This window comes from Suillus fuscotomentosus (genome assembly GCF_016647785.1).
Source record: "Suillus fuscotomentosus strain FC203 chromosome Unknown F5891scaffold_2, whole genome shotgun sequence".
In the NCBI taxonomy this organism is placed as follows: Eukaryota; Fungi; Basidiomycota; class Agaricomycetes; order Boletales; family Suillaceae; genus Suillus; species Suillus fuscotomentosus.
In genome coordinates this window covers 21,892-45,493 of record NW_024539514.1, presented here as the reverse complement: position 1 = coordinate 45,493, position 23,602 = coordinate 21,892, and the positions used below count along the sequence as shown (strand labels likewise).

Sequence of the window (23,602 nt, the reverse complement as noted above, 5' to 3'; positions counted from 1 at the left end):
CAGAGTGATGCTGCAAGTTTGTGCTATGTACTCCTAGTGTAAAGCGCCATATCACACCATGAGAGGCATGATTCTCTACACCGGCTCAAACTGCCTTTCACACATAATGGGCTTAGAGCTGGTTCACACGGCTAACTGAGGTGAACCGAACCGAAAAACTAAGTGAGCCTACCTAGTGCTAACCGAACTGCCGCATAACCATTAAAAGCCAGAGCCGAGCCACGGCATTACTACCCTCAAGAGGGTTGACAAAATTGTCAGATATTCAAGACATGTTCTTATGAAAAAAAAGCAGCATTCAACAGGTTTCAAACCTGTTTCACTCCAATAGAAACAGATTTTGATTCTATTAGGACAACCACTTGGCTGAACACAACTCTGATGAGCTTGTAAGCAAACCAACCATGAGCATATATAAAGGTGTGGTTTTATAAAAAATAAAATTTACTCATGATTGATATTTTTTTTCCCTGTTAGAACACACCTTGACATCAGCTCATGTGCACTCTCCTGAGAGCTTCATATCACTAGTCTTAGCCAAGTACATCAGGAAAAAGCCAAGATTGTCATAGCCACGGTGATGGCTATATAGGCACTTATAGCCATTGTAGCACTATATAGTCTCCCTTCAGCCTACATATAGCTATATAGCACTATATAACCTCAATCCACACTACAGGACTTATGACTGTGCTACAGGCACCTATAGGATGCTACAGGAGTAACCACCATGCTACAGGTTACTACAGGCACATCTGTCCAGTGTTTGCAGGTATACTAGACATGCTGCCTTCTAAATACTTGTCATAGCCATACAAAACATCTCACTGTCAATGAAATCATTAAAATAAATTCATTGGCTGCCTCATATGCATTCCCAGTTATCAACTTTGTGTCCACAGATTGTCCCACCTTCGGTATTAGATGGCACAGCCATATGATTTCATCAACATGAATCACTACAGCATTGCAGCAAAATTGGTGGGTCGAGTGTGACACTTATCACATTCCAGATGAAGGGTCCAGTGATCTGAATGGAGTAAACCACTCTGTGTAAGTGAGGGCTCTTGAGTATTTGCCAAACTGACGAGGGAGTGAGAAAATCACACGAACTTGAGCCACTTGCAGACCTGCAGCAGACTGATCAGATTGCTGTGAAACTGAAAACAAATCAAACTCAAACATACCATCTAAAGTATGCAAGTGTGGAGAGTGAGGACCATCTGATATCAACGCCATATCAAAATGAGCAGGACAACCTGGTTTCCATTCTGATGCAAGTCTCTCTGGTGTCGCTCGAATGCGCCTGCACATTGGTGCATCACTAACTTGAAAAGCAGGTGGCATCACAATGACCAGTTGATGATATATATCAAAATGGTTCTGAATGCCTGGTACAAGGGTGTTGTGCAGAAGATTCATGCGAAGAAAGGTTTGAAGTGCAGGGATAAAATCTGTCATGCCATGGGCATTTACAATATTTTGAACAGATTAGTGAGGATGTGCAGGGCTCTTGGCAAGGACATGGGTCACTTGGAGCTTGCCTGCAGGTGTTGCATGAGGAATAGCAGCCTCTCCCAAATCTGAGTCTGAATCTGAATCTGAGTTGACTGCTGTGTGACCTGCAGCAGAGAGAGGCATCCAGAGACTCGGCCATGTGAATGTGAAGCTGGGCATAATATGAGAAATCAAGAATAGCATGTGCCACTGCCAACACATGACTGCCAGGCATAACTCAGCAACAAATGCCATCCTCAAGATATGTTACATATGTACCTAGGTACTGCTCTGGTCAGTATCCCCATAAAAACTCACTGCATTTCTTTATGCTCACTTCCCATCCATTGCTTTACATTTGATATACCTTTTTCGAAGTGCCAAAGTCCAGGATAATCTGGGACTGCCTTGAATCATTGTAGAAGAGAAATGAGTAGTGGGGTAATATGAGTGGTATCTCGATGAGTAAGATATACATCGGCCCAAGGGGATTGCTACTGAGAAGGTTCCTCTAAGTGTATAATATGGAGGGAAACACTGAACCAGGTGCTTTAGTCAAGCCTGGTAAGGTGTGCGACAATGAGTGAAGTGCAAGTGAGCAAAGGTGATGTGAAGTGCTGATGAGCGACAATGGCCGATGATAAGCGACGGCGCAGGACTTATAACGGAAGTGCACGCTAAGCGGTAGCGGTGTGCACGTGCGAGTGGTGGAGCGTAGCGACTCTTAATGAATTAGAAAACAGATTGGCAGAGTCTCTAGTAATGTACGGCGGCGGCACTCGTATTGTACTTAGATACTTTAGATTTAGAAAGAGAACTTAGACTTATAGTCCAATGATGTACGGGCAGAAAGATGATCCTTATACAGTTTTAGGTGCGTGTATATACTAAGTAATGATAAGCACTGTCAAGCGCTAAAGCGAATCGAGAAGCGAAGCGGATATGGAATAATATGTAATCTAAGGGTCCACGATGGACAACATATGGAATATGGCCATAAGCGCCGGAGATATGTTAGAATAAATGGAAACAAGTCAGGAATATGTACCGACGAACTGAATGGACATGGAATGGATGGACAGAGGACGAGTGACAGAACTGAGGATGCGTGCGCTGACACGCGACTGATGAGCGACTGGAGCGCTGGTACAAGTGAGCGGCTGCTGAAGCGCTGGTACAAGTGAGCGGCTGCTGAAGCGCTCGAGTGTGCTGGGTGAGATATGGGTCGCGCTATGTTAGCCCATTCTCCTCTAATTCTGGTGGATGCTGACCATTCTTGCGCCTTTGCAAGATATCTTTCATGGGCTCAGGATCACGCATCACTGAGTCCAGTACATACCCTTGCTTATTAGCTCCCACAATGCACTTTGGACAATGGTTCTCCTCACAGCAAGAAACAAGACACTGTTCGGGAAAGTCGGCCACGTATGCCACCAGTATCAGATAGACACACCAAATCCATGAGTCTGCACACACCATGTCCACACCTGAGAGGATGCAGGAGCAGTCTCATGTAATGATGGAAGAGTTGGTGACCAGCCAGGGAGCATGCATCTGGAGTGAAGCAATCAAGCTTCCCTGTAGGTAAGTACCCAAGGAGCACTGTGGCTCATGCTGATGTTTGATGCCTTTGTGCTTTGGCGATATTACCAATAGACATATACACCGGCCACACTGACTTATCTCCTTGGAATTGGGATAACAATGTTTTGTCAGATGCTAGAATAATTGGAGCTATGGTGGCTCCATCAGGCAACACCTTCTGCATGAGAGGTCAATCCGGTCAGTCTAATCCTTATTGCTCTGTCTGGCACAATCTTACCTATTTCTCAGCCCACCAGTCTGCCATCCACATTTTGTCGATAATTTGATGCTCCCCCACACAGTGTAGAGACTAATATCTCTGTGGGCTTACAGGGATCTAAATTCCTATTGTCCAAATCACTTCCTAATATAGCACGACTCATATCTCACCCAGCGTGCTCAAGCACTTTGTCAGCCGCTCGCATGCACGAGCACTTCAGTCACGTATCCTTGGTTCCGTTACTCATCCTCCGTCTATCCATTCCATGTCGGTTCGGTTCGTTGGTGCATATTCTCATCCTATTTCCATTTATTCTGACATATCTCTGGCGCTTATGGCCATATTCTGTATGTTTTCCATCATGGACCCTTATATTACATATTATCTCATATCTGCTTCGCTTCTCGGTGTAGGGTTTCATTTCTGGCTGGGCTGGTAGAGACTGTTTTTACCTTACCTTATGTTGGCACTTTTGTAGCTTACATAATGTGATTATCTTTTCACCAGTTACCAGTATGAGCCTGAAAGATCAGCAGTTTTCTATCATATTTCCTCTCCTCTGAGCCTTGAGCCTGGTCCAGAAACCCTTTAGGGTTGAATAGCAGCTAGGTTCTGCAAGACCCAACATTGTTCAGACTCACCATCTGAATTGTTGTACCTTCATTGGTTCGCTTTAACACTTAATATTACTTAGTATATGTATGCATGCCTAAACTGTATAATGATTATCTTTCTACCTACACATTGTTGGACTCTAAGTCTAAGTTCTCCCTCATATCTATCAACTAAACCTTAAGTATCTAAGTACAATACAAGCACCCACTATCGTACATTACTAGAGACTCTGTCAATTAATTTGAAAACTCATTAAGAGTTGCTCCACTCCACCACCACATGTGTGCACCGCTTCTGCTCAGCGCACGATCCTGTCATAAGTTGCTCATTGTTGCTCATTATTGCTTACCATCACTTATTAGTGCTTCAGGTTGCCTTTGCTCACTTGTGCTTCACTCATTGTCGCATGCCTTACCAGGCTTGACCAAACGCCTGGTCCAGTGTTTCAATCCACACATAAACTTAGAGGAACCTTCTCAGTAGCAATACCCTTGGGTCGACACATATCTCACTCATTGAGGACTACTTGAGTATATCTCATACCACCCTATGATCTACACTACCAATTCCTCTTCTACAATGGTCGGAATAGGCTCTGGCTGGGCTATAGGCCATATCTTCCTTGAAAGAAGGGTTCCCAATCAGCTCCTTCACGCATTCAACTGGATCTCAACCACCCTTGGCTGTAGTATTAGACCTAATATGTTGGGCAACTACCAGTTTTACCATACACTTTCCTTGGCAACTGCCAGTTTGCTTTTTTGACCTATTGCATGGGACTTGCCAGGTCCCTATTTGGGTGGGTGTTGTGGCTTTCACAGCTGCATTTTGGGGTTTTTTCAAACTCAGCTATGTTTTCAGTCACAAATGTGTCACCCCACAAATTAATTGTTCCCACACCCTCCCCACATCATTGCAGCTTCACCACCACACCACAATAGCTCCCCCTTTATATATAAGTAGTAGTTTAGTATATATATGTATAATATAATATAATAGACTGCTTTTTTTATTTGTTTGTATGACTGCTCCTCCTCCAGAGGCAATTCAACATAGGGTAGGGTGCAAAATACTTTTGAACTTTTGCCCCTTTGGTGAGGAAGTGTTCTATGATATTCAGAACATGTTTATGAGCATATATGAGTAGATTCCCATCTTTATTTGACCCCCTGAAGTGTCCTACATCAATAGATATAGCACATATGCAAGAAAACACAGAATATGTTCCCATTTAATTATTTCTAGGTGAACAGACTTGGAAAAATACTTCCCAGCATCTATTCAACAATAGGAACAATGTATCAGGAGCACAGGACCATAGGACAATACCCTGTTGCATGGTGTGGCCCCCCTCCCCTGGTGGTTTACCCCCTGTGAAAAATTTAATTTTCCTGTAGGACCGGACCTCAATTGAGGTAGGGGGTCTATTCCTATATATATTTGGAGTAGATTTATCATATAGCTGGCCCAGGACACACATAGAATCTTGCTACAGGAACAAAAACATAGAAAATCGCATTTTTGATGTTTTTCAGTATCTTGCTCTTGCATATATAATCCAGCCTGTTCATATATCACTATAATAGCATATTCACTTGCTTTGTGTGACAAGGATCAGCCCTAAATAGGGCGCAAATTTGAGATCTGGTGTATAGAGGGTATTTCTACTGATAAGGAGCCTATCTTGTCAAAGCATCAAAATTTAATAATCAGACACCTGGAGTAGATTTAGAATACATTCACTATCATATCCCTAAATTTACAAAACAATCCAACAAGAATTGAGTGTTGAGGAAGTGAAACAGATAAGAAATTGAGTGTGGGAAAGTTCAAAGACCCAAAACATCGAAAATGGTCAGTTGGGCAGTAGTGCTGTCCAATTATGATTATAATACTTTGAGAGTCATAATGTAATATAATCATAATATTACGGACCAGCGAGCGAGAGTATCTAATGATATAGATATTGTAATGAAATGTAATGGTAATGTAATGATATCTAATAGTATCTAATGGATGCTCACGCTGTCGAGGAAATTGACATCATTCCCGAAATTGTGTTTCAACCATTCCTTCGCAATGATAGTGATTGACGCAGATTCAGCACTCAGAGATGAACAGCTATCGGAGAGGGTGTGTTTGCTGCTTGAAAACAAATGTTCGATGGAGATGCTGACAGCAGGGATTGCGAGAATGTCACGAGCGATGCGGGAAAGTACAGGAAACATTGTCTCGTGTTGCTAAGTAGAATACAGTCTGAGTCAGTTATTGAAGAATAAACAGCTGCAGTTAAAACAAACGAACCTTCCACCAGAGTAAAGAATTATCCTCCTGTTCCGTCATGCATGGATAAAGGCCACTGAGGTAAATGTCAACCTCTTTCTGAGATGCGCTAGGGCCAGTCTTCTGCATGTGCATCTTGACTGCTGACTTGAAAGCAGAACATTTGATGGGTGAGACAGGATCCACAATACTAGTAGTGGGAGTGATGGAGGAGTTGTCTGCACTATCCTCAGAGTATACCTGGTACATATGATCAAGAAGAACTCGCACATGAGCTGCAAGATTGGTGTGTGACCACAAGGTCTCATTGTCGAAATATGAGACTCGCATTCTCGGATGTAGAACTAGACACATCAATATGAATATAATATACTTCTGACACCGTAAAAACACACTCACCGGCACCTAACAAAGGGTAATCAGATACCAGAGCTTTCTCCATGTGAATCCGAAGTTTGTTGAGGTCAGCTGTGAGCACATCTTCGAGTCCATGAATGTCGTTTTCCTCTGAGGCTTGATGGCAATAAGTGTCCATGTGTAACTCCAGCTGTTTGTACAATGGAAGAGTGTAGCATATGGTAGGGACATGTTTGCGGGACAGGTTGAGTGTCGAAGTGTAAAAAAGCTGTAATTGTGAGCACTGTGAGTTATACACAAGTAAAATGATTAAAAATGCACAACAAGAATTGAAGAAAGACGCTCAAGAAATTCCCAGTCACTGACACTCAATGCCAATTTTGTCTTCTTGCAGATTGCGGCACGCTTCTTTGACCCAGTGAGACAAGCATCAAGTTGATCAACCCATTGATTGATTGCCTGTATGTTTAATGTAAGGTGCATCAAGTTAGCTGATGGTAAAACTACATACTGGCTTGAGCTTCATAGCTTGGTCAATTTCTGCGAGTGTTGTATTCCACTGAATGGGCATGCTGTGAATGGGAACAAGACCCTTGTAATGTGCGTCACATAGTTGACGGATAAGTTGGCGCATCCGTTTCTGATGAACCTCTGAAGCGAGAATATCAACTGCAATTGCATGAAGCTAACAGCGGCATCAGAATTGACTTAGTATGCAAAATACAACAACTCACCTTCTCGACTACAGTAAGATGTTGACTTTTCTTTGCTTTTCTCACACTCTTCCCCATAGGTGCAGCATTTTTGTCATCACTCGAGACATACACATCTGATTCAGCATGTTGATTTGAGGGATCATCCTCATCATTGTTCTTTGCTACCTCTTTTTGCATCTCTTCCATTTCTTGCTGGACTTCGGGGTCATCTTCAGGTGAGTATGTAATCGGGAACTGTTGAGCACTCTCATAGAGATCTTCCTCCTCAGGGTCCGGAGCACAGTGGAGACCATGCAATATTGCCCTGCCAGTATTATACTTTGTCAGTACTAGGAAGAGGTGAACTTAAGGCTACATACTGCACCACAAGATTGATAACATGAGCTGCGCAGCCAATTTGCATATTTGCACGATGCAAGTGGGTACCTTCATCAACAATCTGTTTTGTGAGTGCCTCGTTCATAGTTGTGTTACTTGCTGTGTTATCTGTAGCATGTGCGACTATCAAGAGATGAGTGATAAAGTCTTTGTGAGCTGATCATGAACTCACTGATCTTGCTTGTCAATTTCCGATGCTTCAGCACCTTGAACAGTAGCTTTCCAGACACTTTCCCTGAATGATCTCCATCAAGCGGAATAAGCTCCAGAGGAATTTGCATGAGCTCCCACTTGTCATTGATCCAGGAGACCACAGAACCAAGAAAAGCATAGACTGAGTTTTTGCTGGTCCAGATATCACTCGAGAAGGCAAGCTGGGAGATGTTCGACTACAAAATTTGTTTGTTTACACCAATTTTGATCTGAGCACAATAATTCTCACCTGAAGAGTGGCATTGACTTTTTTATTTGTACCTTCATAGAGCCGATCAATGCCACAACAAATAGTCTGACATAAAGGTAATGCATAAACTGTTGGCAGAATCAGTGTGAATGTTTGTTTCATGCCTTGTTTCTCAACCAGTGAGTATGGAAGGTCATCTTCAACAATACCCTTTACCAGGGTTTCACGCCAGGTCTTTCTGGTAAGCTGCTTGGCTGGATGCTCGATTCCTCACTGCACAAAATCTTGCATAATCTGCCTTTGAGGACCAGGACCTGGAGCTCCCACAGAGACTTGCACTCCATTTGATTTCTGGGCACACCATGAGTCGAAGGAATGTTCTCATGGCAATTTGGGACATTTTGGCAAGTGTGAGATGAAATTACTTGAAGGGGGTGCCTTGATAGTTTCAGCATCATAAGATGTGCATCGTGGTGTGTGAGGTGATGTCCAGAATGTGCTGGGTAGAATATATGAGTTTCTAGCAACATGCTTGCAGTGAGATACTTACTCGCACCAGTTACACTTCCATTTCCACACAGGATCTCCTTTTTTATTGGTAGCGAGTGACGGAACAAACTGTAGCATCACCCATTGTCCTTTCAAAGGATTCTGTCCAGCATGTACCTCAACCTCTTCTACATCAATCTCACTTTCAGACCTCTCACTTTGAGCCTTGGCGACAGAGTTAGAACAGAAAAACTTTCATAGGAGTGAAGTTACCCGAGTCTTTTGCTTCTTCTTCTTAGGCATACCACTCTTGCCATTTGCTGGAACTGCCTTGATGTCACTGATACTACCATTGTCGGAAACAGGGTCTTTGTGTGGTGGAACATAATCATGATCATCTAGGTCACTCTCGGCATCTTTGAATTATGTCAGTGAAATACATATATGACTTGGACAGAACTTTCACCTTTAGCTAATGTTCGTTTAATGCAGAGGAAAAGTCCACTAGCAGCCTTTTTTGAAGTCCCTGTAGGAGCACTGCCATGTAATATCAAGTAACATTAGAATTCATGACACGAAGTCTACAGAACATTACATACACGTCATAAAGCAATTTGATAAGTACTTTGATGCGCTCATTCATCAAGTTGAGTCCATTATGCTACTTAATGTTCGGTAATGCAGCAAAGTGAGCAGCAAAATTGTGTGCAAGGATGATACCATACTTTCCTCGCACAACCAGTTTCCGCTGTTCATCCTCGGAGCATTGAAAGACCTGTTCCCAGGCACAATTGAATGAGTAAAATGGACCTTCATCTTCATCAACGCTGAGATCACATAAGTGATGACTGATTGGACCATCTTTGGCTGCTTCTGGCAACAAAGCTGGGGAGTCCAGTTATAGCAGATTGAAGATCAGTGAGTGATTGGGCCAGCTGTTTTTGCTGCTCACTCAATTGAGCCATTGAGTTATGCTGCCCTAATGCAAAGATATCAAATTCCTTGATCCTGAATGCTGCGCAGCACCCACTGAGTATGGTAGGCTGCTGTAGAGAATCATGCCTCTCATGGCGTGATATGGCAGTTCCCACCAAGGAGTACATAGCACGAACTTGTAGTGTCACTCTGTGTGCTACCCGCAGCTATCCCTATATGAGGCGCAACTTTCCCACGCTTCACGATGTATATGCGCGCGCGCATTCCCGTGCTTGAGCACCCTATAGCGCCAGCCATCCAGATGCATCCATCCACTGTCCACCATATTCTCTAGTGCGTATATTTCTATTTCTCTCATCTGCATATTGTTCCATCTTTATTTTTATCATGGACTCTCACCCATATATATCTTACATACCTACTCGGTAGCGCTTCGGCTCCACATGACTGCGCTTAGGCGCGCTATATAAGCGCCAGCAGTACATACTATTACTTACTTTTTCAACTAACTTTCCATTTTTACAACTTATTTTTCCTACTACTCACTTACTACTTAGCAGAGTATAGTAGAAATCTATTTGTCTACACTTTGCATCTCTCTTCTCCTACCTTGCATCATATTATCACTTAAGCTTAGTCTTTATCAATTTCCGCATATGCGCGCGCGCTTTCCCGTGCTTCGCGCTAATACGCGCGCGTGTTCCCGCACCTTGCGCGCATCTGTGCTTCGCTTCAGTGCGTACCTGTAGATCTTTGCTGCACTCGCTTCCCTTTAGGGTCGAACGCGCTTGTCTCCTCAAGTAACGCAGACTAGGCAACGCACGACCTACAACATTTTTTAGATACAGTCTGGAGCCTCATTTGTTCCTCTCTGTATTGTTGTTTCTACACCGCTATGCGTGGGAACTACTCCTGTTTCAACTGTACAGTTATTGCTTCAACCGAGTCACTCTGAACAAAATATTATGATTAAATACTTAAGTCATATTATAATGTAATCGTACAATAATATAATGTACTAGATTATATGGTGTATGCAGAGCCCCTCTATAAGCCTATATTATAATCAAGATAATGATTAATAATAATATTATATTAAAATATAACCTGTAATGTGGACAGCACTATTGGGCAGTGGTAGGACTTTAATGCTGGGTCAACTCAAATATACACCACATCCCTTCCACCACCCTCCAACCCCAGGGCAGTATGTAGTATAGGTTCCTTTAGTAGTCTACCATGTATTCTACATATTTTAAGTGAAATATTTGACCTGTACCATATATATATGTGACTTTGTGTAAAAATATGTCAATTGTCACTTTTTACACATATGTATGTCATTTTACTTGTCATTCAGTCAATTCTTCATGGATCTTTCTAAAACTTCAGATTCATCATTAAGGACATATATGAGAGGTATTCCAGGTCCCAGATCACTTATCACAGGCTTGATTACTATGTAGGTTTCTTATCAGTAGAAATACCCTCTATACACCAGATCTCAAATTTGCGCCCTATTTAGGGCTGATCCTTGTCACACAAAGCAAGTGAATATGCTATTATAGTGATATATGAACAGGCTGGATTATATATGCAAGAGCAAGATACTGAAAAACATCAAAAATGCGATTTTCTATGTTTTTGTTCCTGTAGCAAGATTCTATGTGTGTCCTGGGCCAGCTATATGATAAATCTACTCCAAATATATATAGGAATAGACCCCCTACCTCAATTGAGGTCCGGTCCTACAGGAAAATTAAATTTTTCACAGGGGGTAAACCACCAGGGGAGGGGGGCCACACCATGCAACAGGGTATTGTCCTATGGTCCTGTGCTCCTGATACATTGTTCCTATTGTTGAATAGATGCTGGGAAGTATTTTTCCAAGTCTGTTCACCTAGAAATAATTAAATGGGAACATATTCTGTGTTTTCTTGCATATGTGCTATATCTATTGATGTAGGACACTTCAGGGGGTCAAATAAAGATGGGAATCTACTCATATATGCTCATAAACATGTTCTGAATATCATAGAACACTTCCTCACCAAAGGGGCAAAAGTTCAAAAGTATTTTGCACCCTACCCTATGTTGAATTGCCTCTGGAGGAGGAGCAGTCATACAAACAAATAAAAAAAGCAGTCTATTATATTATATTATACATATATATACTAAACTACTACTTATATATAAAGGGGGAGCTATTGTGGTGTGGTGGTGAAGCTGCAATGATGTGGGGAGGGTGTGGGAACAATTAATTTGTGGGGTGACACATTTGTGACTGAAAACATAGCTGAGTTTGAAAAAACCCCAAAATGCAGCTGTGAAAGCCACAACACCCACCCAAATAGGGACCTGGCAAGTCCCATGCAATAGGTCAAAAAAGCAAACTGGCAGTTGCCAAGGAAAGTGTATGGTAAAACTGGTAGTTGCCCAACATATTAGGTCTAATACTACAACTACGGCTGTCTCAACTCCATAATTCCACCTCTTCTTGTAACAGCTTTCTGTTCTCATTCTCATGGTTACTGCACACAGCAACCTTCTTACAACTCCACACTGGACCATGTGGAAGTTCATCTATCATTTGTAAGAATGACCAGTTATTGTGAAATTGAAGCTTCAAGCAGTTTTGAGTCTGGTTACAGTATCAACACAGTGAGTTCAAATTTTGATCTATACTTGGAACATACTATGGGTAGTTTCAGAAACTCATTGGTCTGCCTTTGACTGAGGTTTCTGACAAGCCATTGGGCTAGACCCCACTCCTCTCTGGTGCATCGTCTATTGAGTATATGCTTTGCCACCATGATCCAACACTCATGCATTCTCAAAGGGTGCCCATTGATCTTCACCCTCTTCCTTCTGCTCTCTTCAATATCTTTCAAATGTGGTCTCACCTTCATGTGGTGCCCAGCCTGCGTCTGACTGAGGTTTGAAATACTGGCCATTATAGGTGAGTGTTGTTGCATCCTCGTCATCAATTTCTTCAACAGTGACCCAATGAATTTTGCCAGGAGTAGGGTTTTGGTCTGTATCGGAAGATCTGCTGAAGTTGAGGAATCTTGACTATAGGTGAAAACACTAAAACTAAGGGGTTCTACAGCAAGACCAGGATATGAGAATAAGACTTGACCCCAAAGGACAACTACTGAGAGAAGTTCCTCATTAATAAAAGGGAGGGAGACTCTGTCAGCTAGATGGGTGACAACCAGCGTGCGAAAGCACAAGAAGATGACACACGTGAAGGCATGTGTGAGGCATGCATGAATGAGTGATGCGAGAGATGCATGCATATGCAGAAGCATGTTACGAATGATAAGGGAAGAGCTTTCAAGTAAGGTTGTAGCATGAGCGATAGTTGATAGAGAAACAAGGTCTGCTTTCAAGTACTTAGGTGTACTATACACTTTTGCAGTAGATGGATATATGGGGGGGGGGGGGGGGTCCATACCAGAACCAAAAGAACCCTCTCTCTATTTAAGAAGGGAGATTACGGTATGTGGCGTGCTTCTGAGTGCAGTCCCAAACTGAGTAACCATATCAACTCTAAATATATTCTAAGTTCAAATAGACTCTCTGTATGTAAGCACGGAGGTCAGACTGAAGGTTCATTAATTCAAAGAAAGAGATAAGAATAATGCACCAGTAAATCAGTGAGGACATGGGACAGATGGACGAATGGTAAGAGCGCGAAAGCCTAAAGGGATGCATGTGAAAGGCATGAGTGCATGCAAGATGCGCAAGTGAGGCGCATACATAGGGCATGCGTGAGAGCACGAATGACTGGTCCTTCGGATAAGAGGTGGTACATGTAAGGAATTAAGTGGGTAATAAGGCTATATATCTGGCATTGAGAGGTGCAAGTCTCTACACTGTGCTGGTGAACATGACCTGGGGCTGCCATGTATTCATGAGAGAAGTTGACATCTGGTGAGTCTGAGTTTGCTGCATCTGCTTCTTCAATCAATAATGTCCACTGCCTTCAGCATTCAGGATGCCCCACAATGTGTCTCTTGACACCCTCGCCCGTAGCTATTACCTTCCTGCAAAACATACATTGAGGCATTACAGGTTCATTGATCGTTGTTGCCAACTTGGCCAATCACTTTCTAATACCCATTTTTCCTGCACATAGCGACCAACTTCAAATACCAAAACTTCTGACAGGACTGCCATCATGGACGTAGTTCATAATGACCTTTCTTTGGTAGAATTTGATCGCAGATGCAGTTCATGATGGTGTGCCACCTTTCATGCCTGTCCAACTTCCTTGACCACTTCCTTTTGACCACTTCCTTTGACCATCTTGTCTCATCTATGGTGCATGTCACTTAGCCACCACTACCCTTGAACAGTGGCCAAATCGGTCTGAGAAAATTTCAACCCTAACCCTATGTAGTTCTGTGCGTGCAACTCCAACGGATGCTTCAATATTAGTTTGAAACATGTAGCGCTACAGTAGACAATGACAATTTATTGTGCAGATGTTGTTTTTACCAGTCTCTGATGCCCAAGAACCACAGGAAGGTAGCAATGCACATGCCCTTAGCAATGCAGTCTGTGCAGCTCAGTATCATTTGACTGTGGGAACATCGCATGCACTGCTGGATGGAGGCATATCAGACAGGTCTGAGCACAAAGGATGCCCAGTTTTAGGTTAAGCAATTCAGCTCTACAAAGTACAAGTCTCACAGACGTATTCTGGAGACATTGGCTTGCATTTTTGATTGATGGGGAGTCATAGTACTTTAGGTGGCCAAATCATCCCTTTTTTAAAAAAAAAACTCGCTCAGATTTGATTCAATCAATAATTCCTCTTATAGCTTTACTCTACTCATCGAAGGGGTCATTTTTACAAGAGGAAATAAAAATCTGATTTTTTTTCAAGGGGGTGAGAACATTGTTCAAAAGTAGTGGTGGCTAAGTGACACGCACCATATTCCTCCCTTTCACATGATATTCATTGTTTCCGATGGTTTCTCTCATCTTCTTTTCTCTTTTCTATCGTCTCATCTACTCCTCCCTTTCACATGTTGTTTATCATTTCTGATGATTTCTCTTTGCTGGCTATTCCTCCCTTCGCAAATGTAGAGTTCACATATCACGTTGTAGAGACTGACATCTCTGTGGCCTCGTAGAGGTCTATTTTCTGATGCATGTAGACATGCTAATCATTACCCAAATCATTCCTATTGTATCCGACTTAATATGTATCAAACCCAAAAATCATCAGACATTGGACATTGGATTATTGGACATTGCATCGGGTTTTGCATCGTGTTTTGCATTGGACATCGGACATCGCATCGGTTTTTGCATTGGACTATCAGATATTGTGCAGACTCATCCCACCTATGTCCAGCCTCATTGTGCTAGCCTCACTAGGTGTGTAGTTACTTGTTTTCACATCCCTAACATTTCGGACCACATTATTACATGTATTCCCATAGTCCGCAGTACATCATGTCTTATTACGTAGGACATCGGATCCGAAATATTGCACTACTACCTTCACCTATAGGGTTCCGTTGTAGAGACTTGTGTGTCTCATGGTGTGATATGACAAGTTTTCACTAAGGAGTACATAGCACGAACTTGTAGTGTCACTCCATGTGCTACCCGCAGCTATCCCTATACAAGGCGCAACTTTCCCGCGCAATGCGCACCATTCCCGCGCTTCATGATGTATACGCGCGCGCGCATTCCCGTGCTTGAGCACCCTATAGCGCCAGCCATCCAGATGCATCCATCCACTGTCCACCATATTCTCTAGTGCGTATATTTCTATTTCTCTCATCTGCATATTGTTCCATCTTTATTTTTATCATGGACTCTCACCCATATATATCTTACATACCTACTCGGTAGCGCTTCGGCTCCACATGACCGCGCTTAGGCGCGCTATATAAGCGCCAGCAGTACATACTATTACTTACTTTTCAACTAACTTTCCATTTTTTACCACTTACCTTACCTTACTTTACTTTCCACCCACTATCTGCCTAGAAGAACATAGTAGAAATCTATTTGTCTGCACTTTGCACCTCTCTTCACTTGTCTTACATCATATCCTCACTTAAGCTTACTCTTTCTCATTTCCGCACGCATGCGCGCTTTCCCACGCCTTTGTATCTTGCGCGCACCTGCGCTTTCTCACACTTCGCTTCAGCGCATACCTCTAGATCTTTGCTGCACTTGCTTCCCCTTAAGGGTCGAACGTGCTTGCCACCTCAAGCATAGCAGACTAGGCAAATGCACAACCTTCAACATTTATAGATACAGTCTGGAGCTTCATTTGTTCCTCTCTGTATTGTTGTTTCTACACCGTATTTCTACGTATCTACATATATATTGGACTCCCCATAGCATCATCATCATCTGAGTAGAGGAGAGCTGTTCTCTGACGCTTAGGGGTCAAACCTGATATTTTGTAGTTCTTAGTTGACATTGTGAATATCATCGTTCCTTCATTGTCTGTATCTATCATTGTTATTATTGCGCACACTGCTCGCTTTTCCAACGCTCACTATAGTGTTACTATTAGTTTCCAATAACCCGAACCTGAACCCGACGAACCTGAAACCCGAAAACATTGGACCTGATGCTTTTTGCATCGGACATTGTAATTATACCTCCAGACATTGTTTCCTGCACTTGGACTATTGACCTCACATCATTCACTGACCCCCAGAACTATTCCCAGACCGCAGACCCCTGGGTCAAACGCACTTGTCTCACCAAGTATAGCAGACTAGGTGGTGCAAAACCACAACATAAAGATATCAGTTTGGAGCCATCTTTGTATAGCCCCACTTTGTGTTGTATTCCTACAGTGTGTCTTCTTTTGCTGGCTATTCCTCCCTTTGAAAATGTAGAATTCATGTATCGCATGTCTTCTCTTATCCTCATTTTTCTTTTCTCTTGTCTATTGGTCATTTTTCTTCTCATTCCGAATATCTCATTGACCTTGATTACCATTAATATCATCTCCATTCATCCCTGAGTGACTACTGACATAACTAACTAACTAAACTAAGGTGATAATACCATGAGATGCAAGGAGGAATTCCAATAGTTGAACTTTGCGTGCCTCTTGGCACTGCTGCTTCTCTACATGCTAGCACCCGACTATCAACTCTCACGCATATGTTTGGTGAGTAACAGGCCCTTGTATGTGTTCAGAGAGCTGCACTTTGCACGCCTCATAGCAATGTCTAATCTCTGCATCCAACATTCCAAGACAAGGGTTCGCAGGTAAGTCTGAGACATAGTTATGGGTCCTGGTGTCTGATGATATTGTTGCAAAGGATAATAATGCTCAGGAGCATGTGGAGCCTCTCTAACCCATCCTGGAGCTGGGAGAGCCTCTCTAGCCTATCCTAGAGCAGTGATCACATGAAAGTGTTAACTTGGAGGCCTACTGGATGGTGAGTGTGTGTCATGGCAGTTCTCAGAGTAACCCACTGTTGGCTGACTGCAAGATCCTTTTCATTCAGTTTGCTGAATAGTGAGAAGACTGCGCTGCCACATTGGTCAATGTGTGGCGTGTCTCAGACAAGCCTGTCACTTGCTATCTGGGTATTTTGGTGAGATTGGTAGTATCTGCCATAAGTGTTAGAAGTCATATTTTTTTTTGCTCATTTTATACCATTCTGTTGATATTGTTTGGTCAGATTGAAACTTTAACTTTGAAATCAACAGAACTCAAAGTGGTCTGTTGATCAGACACTACAGCAAGGGTATTTAAAGGCAAATTGTTCTTCTTTTTTGACTACAGACTAACCTGAATCATGGCAGGAAAACTTGCCTCTCAATGGGTTCTCAAAAGCAAAAGGCAATCTTGCAGGCCCAGGAGGACCTATGCGCACAGATTGAATCCACAGCCAGACACACTGCAAGTGGTCATTAGCACTGGCCAACTGAAAAAGAGACATATTGAAGTAAGTAATTTTGTGTTGTTGCTCAATGTGTGTTTGCTTACGTCTACTTAACAGTTTCAAAATCTCATCGAGGACATGACCACAAACTAGTTGAGGAAATCAAGAAGGAGAAACATAACATAAAGGCGCTGCGGATGAAATATCATACAAATCCTGAAGTCTTACCTGCCGAGCTCCTGAGTGAGATTGACAGAGACGAAGATATTATGGTCAGCATTTTATTATTCATATATTCAAGTGCTCACAACTATATAATAGTTTTCACATTGAAGTATACCTGCAAAGGTGCAGGTGCTCACATTCAGTACAGGTAAAACACCTCCAACTGTCTTGCAACCAATGGAAATGAGTAAGATCATGGCTAAGTCAAAGAAAGGTTAGCAATCTTGGCAGGGTGTTCTTTGACTAACTAACTTTGCATAGATTCTGCTCCAGTGGTCTCATCCAGCAATGATAGCAGCACTGACAGCAGCACTGACAGCAGGATCAACAACAGCAGCAGCAGCACTTGATGACGATAATGAAGTGGTCAGTGCAACTTCTGAACAGTTTGTCAGGTCCAAATGCCTGCAGGAGGACATCGATGAAGAAACTATTCTAAAGATCATTAAAGATTCAAAAGGAGCATGCTGGCAATTAAGGGCCAGGGATTTCAATGACATCACAAAAATGTACTCACCACAGTGACATCTATTTACTGCTGTCTAGTTGTAACTCAGAGACCTTTTCCTGAGACACTCATTGTCAAGACCCAGCTAGCAAAGCATGTGTGGTGTGATACATCTGATGCAGCAGGACTTGCTATTCAACTAATGCCTTCATTGGTTAAAATGGTAAGCAGTCAGCATGTTATTTTCATGTCCTGATCCTGGTTGATTGTGTAGATGGCAAGGCAGACCTCACACGTGTGTGGGGAAACCAAAATGTGTGGTCTCACAGCCTTGTTTTTTGGCTTCCATGTAAGCCGATCTATAGTGGCCATTAGGGGAAACTGTGACTTGGCCGAGACACTCAAGGAAGGGTCATCCTTTGTGTTTAAGGTAGGTCAGCTTCACCACTGTTAATTGTTATCTGACTGGCTGAATAAAAGGATTAGGAGAAGAAATCTGGCATATACAAATCTGATTTAATCCAGGCAGGGATAAATGACATGTGGTTCATGAACCACATTGATGAAGGTATAATCTATGCTGAATACTTTGACCCTTTTCTGGTAAAGATGTTGGCACTCGTACTCACAGTAGTTAGTGTCTTCAAGCTGTCCAAGATAATTTCCTCAATGTTGCTCGGTTAGTACTTGCCTGAATCATGACCCTTACTGACATTGATCCAAAGGTTCCATGCTAGTATCAATCTGCCTAAGGTAGCAGTGACCGTCAAAGGCTTCACAGATGACATATTTGATGATACAATCCAAGAGTACAAAGTGGAGACTTGGGCAAAGGAGCGTGGGGAAGGTGTATAGGTTGGTGACGATTGGCACTTTATGAGGCCACTGGATTTCATGAGTGTATACATTGTGTACCTTGAATATATTCGATTACATTGTTTTCTGATTCTAGAGTGATTGGTATTAATGGCTATAGTAGGAGTGCATAGCTACCTATAGTACCTGTAGCTGTTTACTACAGGAGTTCCGGTAGTGCTATATAGCTAGACATGTGACTGTGTAGTTGTATATAGTATATACTTGACACAATGAGCTACAGTAACTACAGTAATTATATAGCTCGGTGTAGTCAAAGGTTTTTTTCCTGATGTAGATGTTGCAATAGAGTCAAAATCTGTTTCTTTCAATCTATGTAGATTCAAAACCTGCTTGCAAAATCTTTTGTAGTGTATAGATTCTCAGAGACCCAAGTGCAAGCAAATAGAGACAGTGATACATTTTGGAGTATTCATCAAAGTGATATAATTTATATCTGTTTTATCTTTTTCAATGCACCCAAGGTGTGACTACTTTGTGCTAGTTTTGCAGGAGAATGTGGTGAGAATGCTTCTCTTGCATCTATACATTGTGGTCTGTAGCTGGGAGTATTCTTCAGCATGACACAAAAATAAAATAATGAAAATATATTAGCAGTATTGGATTGGACAATAGATGGACATGTCATGTAGGGCATGCACAAAAATACAGTGCTTGGTATGGGACAGGATGTGATTTTATAAAATAAAAATGTTATTATTGGCAGGTTTTAAACCTACTCAGTCCAAGAGTAGCCAGATTTTGACTCTGATGATCACTTGCAATTTCATCTTTGACAGGTTTTAAACCTGCACAGACAGATTTGGATTCTGTTATATTAACTGCTTGGCTAAGGCCAGTTATATGTGCTCCCAATGAATTCATTCAGAAGTGAATCTTCAAGGTACACTTATCCTGCATTTTGTCAGTTCTAACATTAATTTCTAACATACCCCTAGAGCCCAACCATATGTGATCCTTCTGTTGTCAGTTATCACTTATGACCTGGTTATTAATCCCAAGACATCACGGACATCATTGGCCCACCATGATGGTCTGCCATCAGCACTTTTTTGAAGCAATTGCTAGATATTCAGGTCTTGAAATATAGGCCTAGGAGAAGTCTGATGTCTTTTGTAATAAGAGTAGAATAAGAGAATCAATGGCAGTGACCATATTATTGAAAGAACTGACAAAATGCAGATAAATATACCTTGATGATTCACTTGTGAATGGGTTCATTGGAGATGCATCTAACAGTTCTTAGTCAAGCAGTTGATACAACAGAATTTAAATCTGTCTGTGTAGGCTCAAAACCTGTCAAAGATGAAATTGTCAAGTAATTACCAGAGTCAAAGTCTGTTTCTTTTGAGCCATGCAGGTTTGAAACCTGCCAGTTGCAACATTTGTTTTCTATAAAACACACCTTGACATTGTCTCATGAATGGTTTTCTCAAAAACTCAACTTGACTGATGTTAGCCATGTCATTGCCACAATAGATTCAAAATCTATCAAGTAACTCATTTTTCTATTAGAACATGTCTTGACTATCAGCTCATAGACAGCATCTCAAACATTGATCTTCATCAGTCTTAGTCAAGTTGTCACCAGAGTTAAAATCTGTTTCTCTTGAACTGTAACTGTGTAGGTTTGAAACCTACCAATAATAACATTTTTATTTTTATTCTATGAAATCACACCTTCACATTTTCATGCAAATGTATAGCAAGAAAACACTGATGATCTCAAGCTTGGTTGACATTGCTGTTAGTTTCATGCATCCTTTTTTGCTACAAAAAAACTTACCAGAGGTGAATGTGAGTATTTTTGACACAGAGTTCAATATATGCCTAATGATATATCCCATATATCCACACTTCTCTTCTGGACCTCATACCCTAGATTTGATCTGATGTAAAGATCTGCTTCCAATCCAATATATGATAAGCTTCTTTATTCATTTCCTGTTCATATAACATTAACACAGCCTATTCCTCTATTTGGTATTCCTTGTCCCCAGTATCTCAATCATACTTACTTCTGACTATGCTTACTGATCTGTTAACCTATGCTTCATTTCTGACTTGTGTTTGATAGACTTTGCTTATGTTTCATACATAGCCTCGGACCCTTGCTTACTGATTGTTCTGTTATTCACTTGGTATATACACTCTTATATATGTCCTGTAGTACCTCAGTTCAAATATCAACTTAGTTTGTCCTCTTTCCATCCTCTGGACTTGAGTCTAAATAAATCTTGTCATTCTCTAAGACTTAGGATTGATTCCTATAGTCTATATCTCCGACTCTATCTTCAGATAGTCTATCTTCTGTTTGTTTCTAGTTCAGACTTGTCCAGATTAGCCTTATACACATTTCCGATATCTGGAAGTCTTCCGGATAATCTACAATACTTGTCTGATCATCCAGATGTGTTATCCTCAGTCTCCAAAATAAGGGACAGTACTTGGGAAAGGGGCACAGTGTACGACCAAAATCTCAATGCAAACTCAGAAGGATAAGTATAAGAACAATCTAATTCTTTCTGAAGGTCTTGACTTGGTAGAAGAAGAAGAAGAAGAATAAGAGCAGATCACACATCAAACTTTCAAGTTTGATCCTAATGATCCAGGAAATGAGGAAAAATACAAATCTATCAAGGCTGAGATTGCACCTTGATACACTTCTGAATGGGTTCATTGGAAGTGTATTGAACTAGTCTTAGCCAAGTAATTAATACAACAGAATCTAAATCTGCCTGTATGGGTTCAAAACCTACTAAAGATGAAATTATTAAGTAATCACCAGAGTCAAAATCTGTTTCTCTTGCACTGTGCAGGTTTGAAACCTGTTGATGATAAATTTTACTTTCTCATAAGTGGTTTTCTGAGAAACTCATCTCAAATGATCTTAGCTATATCATTGCCATGACTCTGGTCTGCATGCTTTTTGAACTCTATACACTGAAGGTTTGTCTTTGTTGATTGTATAGTGGCTCAAAAAAATGTCCCAATGTTTGTAGGTTTTCATGTAATTGTGTTATTGCGAGCCAGGGTGTGAGAATCTGACTAAGTCAAAGGGAGGTCCCAAAAAGCTCCGCTTCTTGGCTACAATTATGTCCCCTATAGCGTGAGAATCCATTGACGCCGTGCGAAGATATGGCTATTTTAATTAGGTGACTCATTGAGACACTTTTTTGAGTTTCTATTAAAATATGAAAATCAGATCATTTAGACATGACACCATTTACAAATATATATATAAATGGTCCCATATTGACAATATGGTCTCATTTTAATATCCTGTACATATATAAACCCTTCCAATAACATCATGTCCCTCATAATCAGCATGAAGTCTATTTCCTCTTCTCAAAGAGATAATATATTTTTTCTCTCCACCTCTGGTCTATCTATCAGGCAGATTGCCTCCAAAACTGGTCTGGGGAAGTCAACTATTGCCAGGGTTATCAACCAGAATATTCCCAACAAAGAAAATGTCAAAATGGGTCGTCCTTCTAAACTTACTCTGCATGACAAAAGAGCTCTTGTTCATCATATTATATCTGGAAAGGCCTCTACTGCTGTTCAAGCCATAAAATACATCAATTCCATCATCACTACCACTGTCTCCACTCAAACAGTCAGGAACACCCTCAAGGAAGCCAATCTTAAAGCTGTAGTCAAGAAGAAGAAACCCCTACTGTCACCAGCCCATAGGAAAAGGAGACTAGCATTTGCTTTAAAGCACCAGCACTGGACTATAGAGGACTGGAAGAGAGTTATTTGGTCAGATGAAACTAAAATCAATAGGATAGGGTCAGATGGTCAAGAGTATGTTGGAAAAAGGCAGGAGATCCACTTGGAGAAAAAGAAGTGAAAGGTACTCTTAAGTTTGGAGGAGGAAATATGATGGTGTGGGGCTGCATGGGGTGGCATGGGGTGGAAATTCTATGTGAGGTGGAGGGGAGGATGAATGCAGAGCAGTATGTCTCTATTCTGGAGGAGTGTCTGCTCAAAAGCATGCAAGAATCAGGTATTGATGAAGAAGACATTATCTTCCAATAAGATAATGACCCCAAGCATACCTCAAAGTTGGCCATCAAATGGTTTGAGGACCATGATATTACTGTCCTATCATGGCCAGCACAGTCTCCAGACCTCAATCTCATTGAACATCTTTGGGAATTACTCAAGAGAATGCTTGCTGCCTATCAAGACCCACCTAATGGACTATTTCAGTTATGGAAGAGAGTTGTAGTAGAGTGGGGAAAGATTGCTAAGGAGGAGTGTCAGAAATTGATAGAAAGTATGCCTAGGAGGGTAGCAGCAGTCATTAAAGCTAAGGGAGGAAACACTAAGTACTAGAATTATAGAGATTATGTATAATTGATTCAAACTCAAAAAAGTGTCCCAATGAGTCACCTAATTAAAATAGCCATATCTTCGCACGGCGTCAATTGATTCTCACGCTATAGGGGACATAATTGTAGCCAAGAAGCGGAGCTTTTTGGGACCTCCCTTTGACTTAGTCAGATTCTCACACCCTGGCTCGCAATAACACAATTACATGAAAACCTACAAACATTGGGACACTTTTTTGAGCCACTGTAAATCCCTCCAAGTATTAGCTGCTTCTTTTGAACTCATAGTTATTGCATCAAAACCAGCCCATATTTCTTCCTCTTTGAAATACATCTTGAACATTCACTT

At 41.6% G+C, this 23,602-nt stretch overlaps 4 protein-coding genes across 4 annotated transcripts; 1 reads left to right on the top strand and 3 right to left on the bottom strand.

Annotated features, from left to right (window-relative positions):
• Positions 1-1,002: 1,002 nt before the first annotated feature.
• F5891DRAFT_938654 (uncharacterized protein) lies at positions 1,003-1,464 on the bottom strand (the record flags this gene model as incomplete). Its single annotated transcript, XM_041374185.1, has 2 exons — positions 1,003-1,160; positions 1,221-1,464. Coding segments are annotated over 2 exons (402 nt in total), but the record flags the coding sequence as incomplete, so codon positions are not given.
• Positions 1,465-2,727: 1,263 nt separating this feature from the next.
• Positions 2,728-3,265, bottom strand: F5891DRAFT_1124469 (uncharacterized protein; the record flags this gene model as incomplete). The annotated part of the gene is made up of 2 exons (XM_041363894.1): positions 2,728-2,984; positions 3,148-3,265. 2 exons carry the CDS (start codon positions 3,263-3,265, stop codon positions 2,728-2,730), a joined length of 375 nt encoding a protein of 124 aa, XP_041233107.1.
• An 8,692-nt stretch (positions 3,266-11,957) lies between these two features.
• F5891DRAFT_926164 (uncharacterized protein) lies at positions 11,958-12,252 on the bottom strand (the record flags this gene model as incomplete). Its single annotated transcript, XM_041373871.1, has 2 exons — positions 11,958-12,061; positions 12,171-12,252. Coding segments are annotated over 2 exons (186 nt in total), but the record flags the coding sequence as incomplete, so codon positions are not given.
• A 6,056-nt stretch (positions 12,253-18,308) lies between these two features.
• F5891DRAFT_924553 (uncharacterized protein) lies at positions 18,309-18,673 on the top strand (the record flags this gene model as incomplete). Its single annotated transcript, XM_041373848.1, has 2 exons — positions 18,309-18,464; positions 18,521-18,673. Coding segments are annotated over 2 exons (309 nt in total), but the record flags the coding sequence as incomplete, so codon positions are not given.
• Between the last annotated feature and the right edge of the window lie 4,929 nt (positions 18,674-23,602).